Genomic DNA, 14,605 nt, shown 5'->3' on the forward strand with positions numbered 1-14,605 from the left:
ACCACATGGTTGGCAGCATGTTGAGGTCTGGCAGCTCTGATCTTGGGCTGTGTCCTGGAGTTAGGGTCCAAAGAACTTTTCTTTGGACCCCAGTTTATATAGTGAAACTTGAGTCCTGCTTAGCTATTCTGTAACCAATCATTTTAAACAAAAGTCCTGTAAACCAGTATTTTTCACCCACCCTAGCCCACTACTAAACAATTCTTTACCCAGTCAGACCCCACCACCTTAGTTGATTTAAATCTTGCAAAATGAGTGATGCAACAGACAGAAACAATGAAAGAATCAGACACAGACCCTACAGATAAACAACAGGGAAGTGGGGACCACAAAGACAAAACAATAGAAGCAGAGATTTCACAATCACAATGGTTGATAAATGATTTCTTGCCAAGACAGAATGCTATCAAGCGAATGATATTTATATCCTCTGGACAGACAACTTTAAAGATCATTTAAATATCTTAAGATCTGTTTCTTTATCTGGTGGCAGTGGGTACTGTAAGGACAGGAGCGCCTTCTTAACAACCCGATAGTACACTGTTTTGATGTCATTTAGATGCAATGTGCGGATGTGACTTTCTGCTTCTTAGCTCATGGCTGCTGCTGTCCACATGTGCTACTACTTACTGAAGAAAAAGGCCTCAGTCCTTACACTCTCACCAGCAGAAGTTGGTCCCATAAAATGTATTCCCTCCCCCTCTTGTCTCTCTAAAATGAAATGCTACAGGCAGAAGTGGGAGGAGCATGACTAGACCGGCTGCCTGGTTCAAAGAGCTCACTCTGGGCTCAAGGGTTTGCATGGATTCTAAACCAGCATCAAAGCCCTAATTTCAGCTCTGGCAAGGCAGGCATGGGCCTGCATGGGATGGAGGGGAGGCAGAGGACTGATTCACTGAACTGCCCTGACTTCAAAGAGGGCTGCAGCGTGGCTGAGGCAGGCAGGCAAGGACAGCAGGGCTTGAACGAATGCCTTGGCCAGCGAGCTCAGCAACAGTAAATCCTGGGAGGGGACTAAGGTGATGGGACAGACTGTCTCCTGCACTGGGCAGGGCCCCAGTTACATTCCACCACCCTGGAGTTGCTCATGACTTCCCACTGATCAGAACCAAACTGCCCCTCACTACTCCACTCCCTCCAGGCCTCGTCCCACACAGCTTCCCGCTGTGCAATGGGGATGGTCCTGACCGACTTGGGGAAAGCCCTTTTGCAGGATCTAGATGCCAGGGACCCAAGGAGTCTTCCTGCCCTATACCCCTCCTGAGCCCTATGCCTGTCGGTGGGGAGCAGACACTCCTTCCTTCACAAGGGTCACGCCCCCCCAACCCGGAATCAAGGTCCCATGGGCTGGGCTCTGATGGCATGGAGTCCCATGTGGAAATGTGGCGAGTGGATCACTCCCTGCCTGTTCTGGGGTGACAGGAGATGTGGGCTCCTGGGTGACATGAACATGTGTCCCTGTGGACCAGCTCACACCCACACTCAGCTGGGGCTGTGTGGAGTTAGTACAGCCAGGCAAGTTTTTATTTCAATAAGGGCTGTTGACAAGCCTTGTGTGAGGAGAACCTGCCTCTGCCTCCACCACAAGGTGGTGGTCCAATGGACACTGTTCTGCATCTTCTCCTGGGGCTCTTCCATCATCACACCAGCTGATTCAGCCAGGGCTCAAGACAGTCAGAGCTGAGATAGATTTCAGAGTAGCAACCGTGTTAGTCTGTATTCGCAAAAAGAAAAGGAGTACTTGTGGCACCTTAGAGACTAACAAATTTATCTGAGCATAAGCTTTCGTGAGCTACAGCTCACTTCATCGGATGCATTTCCGATGAAGTGAGTTGTAGCTCACGAAAGCTTATGCTCAAATAAATTTGTTAGTCTCTAAGATGCCACAAGTACGCCTTTTCTTAGAGCTGAGATAGCTCAGCTGAACTCCAGACCCACCACCTTAGCTCCTGTTCTTTGGCTTATTCTACGCCCATGGCAGCGGTACAGGGCCTCAGCGAGCCTGGCACCCTTTTGCCAGGGACACAGATACAGTACTAGGGCACAGTCAGATCTCTGAGGGGCTCCCTCCCTGTGGCTGGAGCAAACAATTGCTGCCCTTCACCCTGGGGCACTGCCCTGAGCCATTCCCTTCCTTGGCACCCGGCGGGGCTGCCACTTGTCTCAGGTGCTGCCCTGACCCATTTCCCAACCTGGCGCCTGCTGGGGCTGCCACCAGTCCCTGCTGCCCAGAGCAGTTCCTGTCTCTGGCACTTGCTGGGGCTGCCACCTGTCCCCATTTTCCCAGGAGTTTCCCTTTTTTAGGTAGCTGTCCCAGGAAACCGGTAAGCCCTCCCAGCCCAGCCCTGGTTGTTGTAAGTCACCCCAATGGCTCCCCCAGCCATACTGTTTGCACCAGGGGGGCAGTGCCTGTGCAGAGGGTGCTTGGGTTCATTAAGTCGGGGAGGGGGTGGCTTGGGAGCAGCAAGCAGGACAGGTAGAGCTTAGGGGCAGCAGCACCCAATGGCTGTCATGTACATACCAGCTGCAAGGGTCGCCCTGGCCAGGAGTGGAGTGGATCTGGCTGGTGCCGCATCCTGCTTGGTGAGGTCAGTGCCAATGGCAGCCCTGGGAGCAGAAGACGGGATGGGAGACAGGGCCTTGGAAGGGGGGCAGGTGGTGCCCAGGGGGTATGCAGTAGGGTGGGGGTAGGTGGTTGTCCTGTTCAGAGGTGGCAACCCTAGCACTCCCTGAGCCACCCTGCATGTAACTTAGATGAAGCTATACAAGGTGGGTCCATAACTGGTTGGAAAACTGTTCCTAGAGAATAGTTATCAGTGGTTCAGTCATGCTAGAAGGGCATAACGAAGGGGTCCCACAGGGATCAGTTCTGGGTCCAGTTCTGTTCACTATCTTCATCAGTGTTTTAGATAATGGCATAGAGAGAACACTTATAAAGTTTGTGGACAATACCAAGCTGGGAGGGGTTGAAAGTGCTTTGGAGGATAGGATTAAAATTCAAAATGATCTGGACAAACTGGAGAAATGGTCTGAAGAAAATAGGATGAAATTCAATAAGGACAAATGTAAAGTACTCCACTTAGGAAGGAACAATCAGTTGCACACATACACAATGGAAAATGACTACCTAGGAAGGAGAAATGCGGAAAGGGATCTGGAGGGTCAAAGTGGACCCCAAGCTAAATATGAGTCAACAGTGTTACACTGTTGCAAAAAAAAAAAAGTGAACATCATTCTGGGATGTATTAGCAGGAGTGTTGTAAGACAGACACAAGAAGTAATTCTTCCACTCTACTCAGGCCTCAACTGGAGTAGTGTGTCCAGTTCTGGTGCCACATTTCAGGAAGGATGTGGACAAATTGGAGAAAGTCCACAGAAGAGCAACCAAAATGATTAAAGGTCTAGAAAACATGACATATGAGAGAAGATTTTAAAAAATGGGTTTGTTTAGACTAGAAAAGAGAAGACTGAAAGGGGATATGATAATAGTTTTCAAGTACATAAAAGGTTGTTACAAGGAGGAGGGAGAAAAATTGTTCTTAACCTCTGAGGATAGGACAAGAAGCAATGGGCTTATTGCAGCAAGGGAGATTTAGGTTGGACATTAGAAAAACTTCCTAACTGTCAGGGTGGTTAAGCACCAGCATAAATTGCCTAGGGAGGTTGTGGAATTTCCATCACTGGTGATTTTTAAGAGCAGATTGGACAAACACCTGTCAAGGATGGTCTAGATAATCCTTAGTCCTGCCAACAGTGCAGGGGACTGGCCTAGATGACCTTGAGGTCCCTTCCAGTCCTATGGGTCTACATCTGTCACTCCACCCAGCTCTAGGTCCCACAACTTCATCCCAAAAATGCTTCTTGGACCCCACTCCTTTTCCTTGTGCCCTTGCCACACCTCTGCTGGCCTAGCAGTAGAGTAACTCTCTACAGCACATCTGTGATGCTCCTGTTTTTTCTACACCAGTTTACCCACACACCCCCCAGCCAATGAGCAGGTTCAGACATTCAGCCCCTGTGAGTACCTCTGGTATGTGCCTCTGCATGCTTATCCTGCCTGGGACAAGATAGTAGGGGATTGGAAATAACATCCTGTGTAGGTGAATGGGGAGTGAGGACTGAAGTCCGTGAGTTTCTTGACATGGGTGTGTCACTGTAGCTCTGACAAGGCAGCTTCTGGAGGCCCCACCCCCACAGAAATACATGCGCTATCACAAACACCCGCATACTCCTTCAGCATAACCCACCTCAAGGTGGCTTTCTGCAGTTAGAACAGTGTTGGGATGATGTGCTGGGCCATGCAGATCCAGCCACCTCCATTCCACCTCCTTAAATTCTCCACCACCCACTTTGAGCTAGATATGCCATTCCTGTTCAAAACAGCTGCCCAGCCCAGCAGTGGCTGCATCTCAAAGAACAAAACATCCCCGATGGATGGGCTGCAGTGGCACTTGCAGCTGTAAAGTGTGGTGAGAAAACATTTTATGACTTACTGGGGAAACCCAAAAGCACCTGGCTCAGAGCAGGGAGCAGTGACCTACTGCATGGCTAGCCCAGAGGTCTGGTTCAAGGAGCTCTCTCTGGGCTCAAGTGTTTGCATGGGCATCTCAGCCAACATCACAGCCCTCCTAATTCAGCTAAGGGCTTCCTGGCACAGCAGCCATGGGCCTCCATGAGACAAAGGGGAGGCAGAGGGTTGATTCACTGAACTGCCCTGACTTGAAAGGGAGCTGCAGCATGGCTGAGGTAGGTAGGCAAGGACAGCAGGGCTTGAACCAACTACCTCCACTCACGATCCAGACCCCTCGATGCCCCTGCACTTGCCAGCAAGCTCAGCAACAATAAATCCTGGGAGGGGACTAATGTGATGGGACAAACTGTCTCCTGCACTCAGCAGGGCCCCCAGTTACATTCCACCACCCTGGAGCTGCTCACGACTACCCACGGATCAGAACTAAACTGCCCCTCACTACTCCACTCTCTCCAGGCCTCGTCCCATGCAGCTTCCCGCTGTGCGATGGGGATGGTCCTGACCGACTTGGGAAAAGCCCTTTGCAAGCTACAGACGGGAAGTCCTGGGGGTGCTCTGCAGTGTCCAAGCTAAGCCAGGGGCTGACACACCCAGGATCACACACCACCCCATCCCGAGGGAGAAGGGAATAAACAGTGCCTGGACCTTCTAAAAGAAGGGTTTATTATCATAACTTTATAATAAAGACATTTACAAAGACCAATCTTTACAGACGCAGAAAACACAGTGACCAACAGGGAACAGGTTTGTCTGGAGTAAGGCATCCCCATTTGGTATAAATTAGTATTTTATACAAGAATCATTGACAGACACCTGAAATATTACACAAGAGCCAGCTCTGCCTGCCTACTTGGTGCCCCTCACCCCATGGAGCCATGCTGGCACCATGGCTCAGGCTGCTGGCCCTCAAGTGACTTCAGTGTGATTGGAGCAGAGATCCACAAGGGGAGACCCCTGGTGCAGAAGTATGGGGGAAGGGAGGTCCATGCCAGACTAGAGCAGACACCAGATCCCCCCCCTGCACCCTGCCAGGAGAGGGTGCTCCCAGGGCCCATGTCATAGCGCCACTGCAGTACCCAGGGTACTCCAAAGCGGCAAGCCTCCCAGGCTCAGATCCTAGCCCCCATGCCTGGGAAAGCCTCTCTTCTAAGGGCTGCTCCTTCACTCCCTCCTCCAGCTCTCGCTGGGCAGGCACTGTCTTACCACACACACAGCAAAACAGACTCCAGGATGGGCATGGAGAGACAGTCACATACAGCATGGCCATGCCCAATCCCTCCCCACAGGATCCTCTGGGCCCTGCAAGCCCCCACGCAAAGCCCAGCAGCTCCCCCAGAGGCAGCTGGGAGAGTCATTGCAGAGCAATGGCCAGGGTGCCAGGCCATCTCTGCAGCACCATGCACCGGACCGGTTCATCTCCCATGGGGGGGGGGAAGGTGGGGAGTGTTCAAAGACACTGAAGGGGCCCTGTGCAGATTTAGCACCACAAGAATAAATAGACCCACTGAGCTGACCACCACCTTGTACACATGCAGATGAGGTGCTCAGCTCTCTAGGTAGTGGAGGGGATGGGACAGGACTAATGGGGAATTGCCTAGGAAGCCCAGAAGGATAGTTTCTCCCTCTGTGCTTCTCAGCCCCAGTGGCCTTCTCATGCCAGCCACAGCTCCCCATCCCTAGCATGACCCCCCTCACAGCTGCACTGGAGCTACACGCTCCTTGCCCAGCCTCTTGGCAGGCTAACAATGAGCCAGGGCAGCAATGAGACCAGGCAGGCTCATTACAGCAGTGCTCTTTCTCCCCACCCCCTGGAAACACCAAGGGAGCACGTGCAACCCAGCCCAATCCCCTCAGCCCAGAGATCCCCAAGCACAGGAGTCTGCGGTCCTGCTGCTTCTGTGAGAGACACAGCCAAGGGGACAGAGGGAGCTGGCAGTCAGGCACTCTTCCAGTCCTGAGCTGTGTTAGGGGCCCACTCAGGGCTATGGGGCTGGCTAGGTCAAGGTGAGCCCCCTGCCAAGGGCTGGGAAGAGGCAGGGATCTACCCCAGCCATCAGCAGGGAAAGGGGAAAGATGCCAGCGGTTGCACCCAGCCTGGGTGCTGGATCTGCAGAGACAAGGCGCGGAGATGCCTGCCGGGAGCGTGCGGGTCTGTGTCTCCGTATGTGATGGGGGTGAGGTGCTGACAGCTTCATTTGGGGCGACTGCATGACAGGCTGGTGGATGGGAGGAGCCTGCCCAACCCGGCAGGTGGGAGCCCTGCACTCAGGGCTCCATGACAAGCAAACCAGTCTATAAAGCAAAGAGGACGAAGGGGATGGGCCTTCAGGGGGCCAACAGCAACCCTGCAAGTGAACAGAGGCAAGGAGACAAGTCAGAGGAGACTGACCCCTCAACACCCAATCCAGCCCCACGCAGCTCCCTCCTGCACCTTTGCAATAGGGACACTAACCCAGGTTCTCCTCCTGCTTCAGGGGCTGCCCCCAGAGCCAATTCCAAGGGGTGCAGAAAAGTCACATCTGGCTTTCTATTCTATAACCAAGCAAATGGTCCTGAGGGAGCCCCCTCAACCCCTAACTGCAGATACCCCAGCAGCTGTGGCCTCCAGGATAATCTCAGGGGACCCCACTCCCTCTAGTGCAGACCCTGGTAGTTACGAGCAGCTGGACTGAAGCATTGCACTCATTGGGGACGGATTCTGTTCACATCTGCTCTATGGACAGCAGCTCTGAGCACTGTCCCCAGCCCCAGGACAGGTGTTCAGTGTCAGAGGGCTAAGATGAGGCTTGGGGCTGGAGCACTTGTACTCTGTTGTGCTCACTCTCCCAGCCATGGTGCTTCCCCACATGCCTGCACCTCCCCAGATATGCCCTCCCAAACTGTGCGGGGCTGGTTCCACGTGGTTCCCCCACCCTCCCATGGAAAGGCCCGTTACCTGCACTAGAAAGGCATGGGGCCCTTGTGGGAGAGACGGGGTCTTGGACGTCGGGACTTTCGCCAGCCATTCTGCCGGTGTCCTGCTCCATTCCGCACCCACTTGGGGTGCACCAGGTTCCGGATATTCCCTTTCTCTAGGTCTCTGCCATCCGGCACCTCAGCCAATGGTGCTGCGGACAGAGAAAGCATGTTAGTGCCAGAGGCCCCTGCCCACACAGCCCCTCAAGTCACACATAGCAGGCCTGACATGTCCCAGGGCTCCAGCATCCTAAAGCTCCTCGGCTCCCAGCTCTTGGTTTCCAGACATTCTGCCTTGCTGATAGGAACATAAGACCCATACTGGGTAAGACCAAAGGTCCATCTACACCAGTATCCTGTCTTCCGACAGTGGCCAATGCCAGGTGCCCCAGAGGGAATGAACAGAACAGGTAATCATCCAGTGATCCATCCCCTGTCATCCACTCCCAGCTTCTGGCAAACAGAGGGTAGGAATGCCATCCCTGCCCATCCTGGCTAGTAGCCATTGACGGACCTATCCTCCATGAACTTATCTGGTTCTTTTTTGAACCCTGTTATAGTCTTGGCCTTCACAACATCCTCTGGCAAAGAGTTCCACAGGTTGACTGTGCACTGTGTGAAGAAATACTTCCTTTTGTTTGTTTTAAACCTGCTGCCTGTTAATTTCATTGGGTGACCTCTAGTTCTTGTCTTATGAGAAAGAGTAAAAATAAGGAAGTGTTATTTACTTACTCCACACCAGTCATGATTTTATAGACCTTGATCATATCCCCCCCTTTAGTCATCTCTTTTCCAAGCTGAACAGTCCCAATCTTATTAATCTCTCCTCAGATAGAAGCTGTTTCAAACCCCTAATCATTTTTGTTGCCCTTTTCTGAACCTTTTCCTGGTGCATTTATCAAGGAAAGACCTGCCTGGAGCCATCCCAGCACAGACTGTCCACCTGTCTGTGTGAAGAGGTCTCTTCTCTCTTCCCCCTGCCAGCTCAGGGCGAGAGGGGCAAAGGCAGGGGCTGTTTCTTTTGGGGGGGGCAGGGCTGGCTCCTCCCGGAGTTGGCTCTGTGTCATGCCCTGCTGGGCTTCCCCAGCTGCTTGCCAGAGGGACTCTCCTCTGGGGAAGGAAAGTGAGCTCAGCTCCCTTGCACAGGGATGGGCTGGGGTCAGCTGAATCCCCTCACTGAGGCCAGGTCATTTCCTTCCTCCTGAGGATACACCTTGCGGCAGGGCTGGGGAGATATTCCTGGAAATCCCCTCCTAGGACTCCAGCCCACCTTGGGACATTTAACCCCTCCTCCACATTACTGGCTGCACATCAAACCTGGCCCAGGAACAGCAGAGCAGGTCACCATTTCCTGCTACTTCTCCCACCTGCTGCATTTCCTCCTCTTCTCCAGCCTTTGCATCCTGCCCAGGGCCACAGAGGAGGGGAGATTCCTGTGGTAAGAGCCAATGGCCATCCCAGGCATGGTCCCTCTCCAGCCAGGGTGGAAATTCAGCCCCCACCACAGGTTAAACATTGGTCTATAGCAGAAAGCCCAGTGCTGCATCTCAGACCACCCTCCCAGTCAGCTCACTCTGAGCAGGGGCAGAGCCCAGGGCACCTAGCTGCAGAAAGCAGCCTCCCCATCTTCTGCAGAATATCCTAGAAAGGAGGGAAGCCCCTCTATGGAACCCCATCAACAAACTTCTACCCCCAGGGCAGTCTAGTCACTGCTCTGGGTTCAGGCACAGAATAAGCCAGGGAACGTCAGTGGCTAGTAAGTAGTCCACTGCTCTCAGAGGTATTGGTTACTTTGCACTCTTCACATTGCATCCGAAGAAGTGAGCTGTAGCTCATGAAAGCTTATGCTCAGATAAATTTGTTAGTCTCTAAGGTGCCACAAGTACTCCTTTTCTTTTTACTCTACACACTCTCTCTCTGGATTCAGCGGCTGGGTTTTGTGCCTCTGGCTGGAAGCCTCCTGGGCTATCGGCTCTCACTTCCAGACTAGCCCCTCTGGCCTTCTCAGCCCAGGCTGTGGTTCCAGTGTCACTGAAAGGCAGCACATCCTTGCTGGGTGTCAGTGTCCCAGCCATCACCCAAGGCAAGGTGCACAGAGTGGTGATGGAAATGGGCCCAGAGCGTGCAGCCGGTTTCCTGGATTACCCCCAGCAGGAGCCATTAGGTTGTGGAGTGCTTCCTGGAGTGACTTGGCCAGGTCACTTGCAGCCCCTGGCATGGTGCCATGGGGAATTCTCTGGCAAGTGGGGACAGCTCATGCCAGCAGCCAGGGCTCCTGCTATCCCTGGGTCAGACAGCAGCCTCAGCCTATGCTGACACTCAAGCTCTGCATTCCACTCCCCTGCCCCGCACACAACCACCCCCAACCAATAATCACACAGTCCTCCCCTCGCAAACACCAGTGCCCACCAGCCTCCCTCCCTCCCTCACCTTGGGGCAGCCTGCCTGAGAGACCCGCAAATCTAACTGCACACACAGCCCCACAGAGCAGCTGTGCCTGCTTGCACCACTGCACACCCATTCATAGTGTGGAGTACAAACATGCAGGCTCCATATACACGCAGCACATACTGCCCTCCCAACAGGTCACATGCATGGGCTGTCCCTGCACCCCACCATTCCCCACCCCAGGTTTCCCTGCCCTTCCTAGACCCACCTCACACACTTTGTCATTCCCTGCACTCTTTGACCCCAGGGTCTCACCAGACCCTGTGGGGTGGAGTCTGCATCTATACCAATGACACCTGGTGTTGGAGCTGGGATGGGGGCACCCATTTCTCCACCCCCCTCCCCCATTATTCCTCTGTACCATTCCACCACACTGGGAAACTCAGATTAATCCAAAAAGAAAAGGAGTACTTGTGGCACCTTAGAGACTAACAAATTTATTAGAGCATAAGCTTTCATGAGCTACAGAAGTGAGCTGCAGATCACGAAAGCTTATGCTCAAATAAATTTGTTAGTCTCTAAGGTGCCACAAGTACTCCTTTTCTTTTTGCGAATACAGATTAACAAGGCTACTACTCTGAAACCTCAGATTAATCCAGTAAGAAATGCCCTGAAATCCAGCAGTCTGTCCTTTCCCAGGCGCCAGGGCTCTGGGCTGCCGCTAATCCCCTGGGGAGTCACACAGCAGCTAGTCTGCGAGGGGTCCTGGGTTGTGATGCAGCCCCAGGCAGGGTGGGCTGGGCCCTGGGATGATCCCCTTACAGGACGATCCTGCCCCCATCCCCTAGTCAGCTTCGCTTGGAGCTTGATCTGGGACAGGGAGAATGTGGGGTAAGCTGCCCTCCCCTGTGCCAGGGAGACCTCTCCCCATTACGGTCATATGAAGGCAGCCTTAGCCAGAGAGGGGAGATGGAGGCCAGGGCTCCCCACAGCCACATCTCCAGACGGCTGCTGGTGCCATGGTTCTGTGCCCGAGGCAGAGAAAAGGAGGAAGGGGGGGCAAACGCCCTCCCAAGTCCTGGCCTGGTCCCAGGCTCCAGCCCTCTGGCTGCCGGGCGGCACACAGGCTCCCGCAGCTGAGACACACTCTGCCCTGTCCATGGGGTGTTGTTTTGCCTGCCTCTCCAGCCGGCAGTTCTGACAGGATGAGGTTTGTTATCACCATGAAGAGCGCTTTGTCTGTGCTGGACAGAGGAGGAAGGAAGAGCCTCCAATTCCTGTCAACAAGGCTCCATCGGTGAGGTGCTGATTAGCCCCCAGGCTAGCTCTGTGTGTTCTGCCCTGCATGCCAGCCAGGGCCAGGCTGACACTGCCTGCATCTCCACTGCCTGCATCTCCACTGCCAGGGCCAGCCCCTGCCCTGCTAGCCCATCTGAGGTGCTCTGGTTTAGCATAATTGGGCAGGCCCCCTCCCCTACCCTGGGCAGCGTACACTGCTCGGTTGGGGGACTCACGATCACCAGAGCCACAGGGCCCATCCACAGTAACTTGCGTGTGGGACCCCAGCTCCCCTTAGCCAGGCACTCACTACTCGAGGGCACAGCAGGACTCCCTGGCCCGACCCCCATCCTTTGCCTTCGTGGATGGAGGGGGTCCTGGAGCTTTTCCTGGCTGCAGCTTGAGACCCTGGGCCGGAAAGAGCAGAGACCCTGTGGCTGTGGCCATTGTGCTGTTCAGGACAGCCCTGCTGCTGCCTCCCCACCATGCGCTGCACAGTCTGGAACCCCTCCCTGAGGCAGCACCTGCAAGGGCAGGGCCATTGCACTGGCACAGAAACTTTGGGCACAGCTAGGGTGCTCTCCCCTCTTGGAGGCACAGTCTGCAGCAGCAGTCCCAGCCCTACAGCAGAAGTCATGATTGGGAAACATCCCTTTCACCCCACTCACAGGGCGCTGGCCTGCAGCATGTGTAGGGCTGGAAATCCCCTCCTGAGGGGGGGGGGGGGGGGAAGGGAAACCCCAGGTTGGGGGTCCAAGGCTTTGGGTCAGACAATGACCACAGCTCTCCACCTGCCTACTAATTCCCAGGCTGCTCTGTACTGGGCACCACACACAAGAACCCCTTGCAGCAGCCCCACCTTTTCTATGCCTCTTCCTGCCGCTCTCAGATGCTGGCACTACTGCTGCCTGTCCACTTGTTCTGCCACACAGAAGCTTTCAGTCTCCAGGGCTGTCACGCAGACACCTTCCACCAGCACCAGCACTACTTATAAGCACCTGTTTTTCTTTTAAGTATCTCATTAGTTGCATACAAAATCTGCCACAGCCTGACAGCGCCAGCGTTTGGGGCACAGCAGGCTTCTGCTCCATGCAGTCTCTGGGTGCGCCTTTCACTGCTCCAGGAGGGCTGGAGGTAAGGACTGGGAGAGAATTCAGACAGCACTAGAACAATGGTATAAAGCCCAGGGAGCAACTGTGAACAGGAAGAATACAAAAACGGTCATCAGATGCCCTCTGCAAAAACCCACCTCCACCCTGATGCCAGGGATCTGGGAACGAGGATTTTCCTGCCTACCTGAACAAGCCCAGCAGCACCTGGTAAGTGGCAGCCACTACAGTAGATGCAACTGGGCGGGTGCCAGTCTGGCAGCTGGCATCACCATATGAGCATCTTGCCCATTACAGCCACCAAGGCTCAAATTGGCACCTGTGGGCTACAGGCAGAGGTTACACTAACCAAGGCCAAAGGGAGCCAGCCCTCTAGCTGTGCCAACAGGAGACATACTGAGCTTATTTTGGCTGGGAGTCACTGTGGGCAGCTCTCCTGGGATCCATTGACACTCAACATCAGGTGTTCTCTCCCCTTCTGCCTCGGCTGGTTCAAGGGCACACAAAGCAGAGTTTCTCTAGATCAGCCTGGACCCTAGGGAACAGACCCCACAGCTATCTGCAATGCCATTTAACTCTGTGTGATCTGGAAGCCCTTTCCCTTCACCATGACACTCAGATAAACACACTCTGTCGCTGCCTTGTAAGTAAGTTTAAAGCATTAGCCTGTGACTCCAAAGAGCTGAGGTAAGGCCCAAACAATCTGCGTTTTTGGGCCCTGGCTAGTCCCTAGCAGTGCAGAGTAGCCACATCACAAAGCCAACACACATTGTCAGATTATTAGCAGTCGCTGCTGCAGGGAATGGAATGCCAGGGGAGCTGTGAGGAAGGATTGGGGGCCAAAGGCCAGACTGCCAGGGTGTGTGTGTGTGCGCACGCTGTGGTCACAACGGAGCCATCCCTGCAGCTTTGTGCAAGAAGCGTGCATAGCAAGTCCCATGCTAGTCCGACCTCAAGCCACAGCTATTACCTCCTCACTTTCCTGACCAGACACACATTCACCAATTAAACAGAGCTGTTGAAGCCAAACCACCCTTGCAGGGGGAGTCAGCGTCTGTCACCGGTTCTGGTTCCTGCACAGAAAGTTAATTCCCTTGGCAAGTATGTTCTTGCAACAGGTCCCCTCCTGCCCTGCAGGATCAGCAGGGGGCATGCCCCCGAGGCAAGGGCCCAGGTCAGGAATGCCCCTTAGGGAGAGGATACTGCCAAGGTGGGGGCAGCCCCTGGGTGGGGAGCAGCCCTCATCCCACACTCCCATCCCTGCATAGACAACCCCCTGTTCATCCCCCCTGCCCTGCTGCGTCTCCTTCTGGCCCCACACCAGCGACAGCACATCCATGCTCCCCATCGCCCTTCAGGAAGCCTGGTAGGGGAGCTGCCATCAGACCAAGCAGGGGCTGCTTTGCTGCTGGTTGGGAAGACACACGGCCATGCCCCTTAACTGAGCGGATCCAGCTGGGTATGGGAGCGCGCATGGAGCGGTTGGCACCGTGGGCCTGGGGGAGAGGCTGGGCGGATCGGTGCCCAAAGGAGAAGCAGGACGGAGAGCGGCCTCCCGGGCTGCGTCAGGGCGAGCCCAGGCTCGCCTCGTGCTGATCTGAGCTCAGAGCCACCCACGAGAGCCCCGAGGCCGGGCGCTGAGCGCGGCCAGGGCTGGCACGACCCCGCTGCCTGCCACAGGTGTCCCGGCGCCCAGGAGAGGGGCCGCCCGCGGCCGCCCAGCGCCAGCCGCCTCCCGAGCCCGGCCTCTGCAACAAGTGCCGAGCCGGGCCGGCCCCGACGCACTCACCTCCGGAGCCCGCGCTCAGGGCGAGCCAGAGCAGCAGCAGCGCCAGCAGCCAGCGCCGCACGCTCATGGTGGGGCCGGGCTGCAGCCGGGCGCGTTGCTCGGCGGGGAGGGGCCGGGCTCTGCCTGGCGGCGGCGGCGGCGGCGACTGCAGCCGCTCGCGCCGGGGGCTGCATTTGTAGCCGAGCCGTGCGCCTGGCTCCCGGCCCGGCCGGTCATGTGGCCGCGGAGGCTGGCGAGGGGCCTCCCCTGCTCGCTCCAGCACCCACCGCACGGAGGGGGGCGCGGCCAGCCCGGCCCCGCCCGCGCTGGAGAGCCCGAGCGCGGCCCGCTGCGCGCCCGCCCCCACCCTGCGCGGAGAGACCGACCCCGGCTGCGGGACCCCAGGGCCCGGCCTGCGCGGAGAGACCGACCCCGGCTGCGGGACCCCAGGGCCCGGCCTGCGCGGGGATGGGATCCAGACACCAAACTCCTTCCCCCTTAGGTGGGTGCCCCCAGCCCCACCCCGAGCCCACAGGGCTCCCGAATCAACATTCCCCTGCGTTCTCTGTAGGCGTC

The 14,605-nt window shown here is 55.6% G+C and overlaps 1 protein-coding gene across 1 annotated transcript; it reads right to left on the minus strand.

Moving 5' to 3' along the window:
- Positions 1–5,186: 5,186 nt before the first annotated feature.
- On the minus strand, positions 5,187–14,284 carry APLN (apelin). The gene is made up of 3 exons (XM_038417629.2): positions 14,051–14,284; positions 7,467–7,638; positions 5,187–6,876 (listed from the first exon to the last, which is right to left on the minus strand). Exons 1-2 carry the CDS (start codon positions 14,115–14,117, stop codon positions 7,472–7,474), a joined length of 234 nt encoding a protein of 77 aa, XP_038273557.2. The 5' UTR covers positions 14,118–14,284; the 3' UTR covers positions 5,187–6,876; positions 7,467–7,471.
- Positions 14,285–14,605: the final 321 nt, after the last annotated feature.

This window comes from Dermochelys coriacea, chromosome 9 (genome assembly GCF_009764565.3).
Source record: "Dermochelys coriacea isolate rDerCor1 chromosome 9, rDerCor1.pri.v4, whole genome shotgun sequence".
In the NCBI taxonomy this organism is placed as follows: domain Eukaryota; kingdom Metazoa; phylum Chordata; order Testudines; family Dermochelyidae; genus Dermochelys; species Dermochelys coriacea.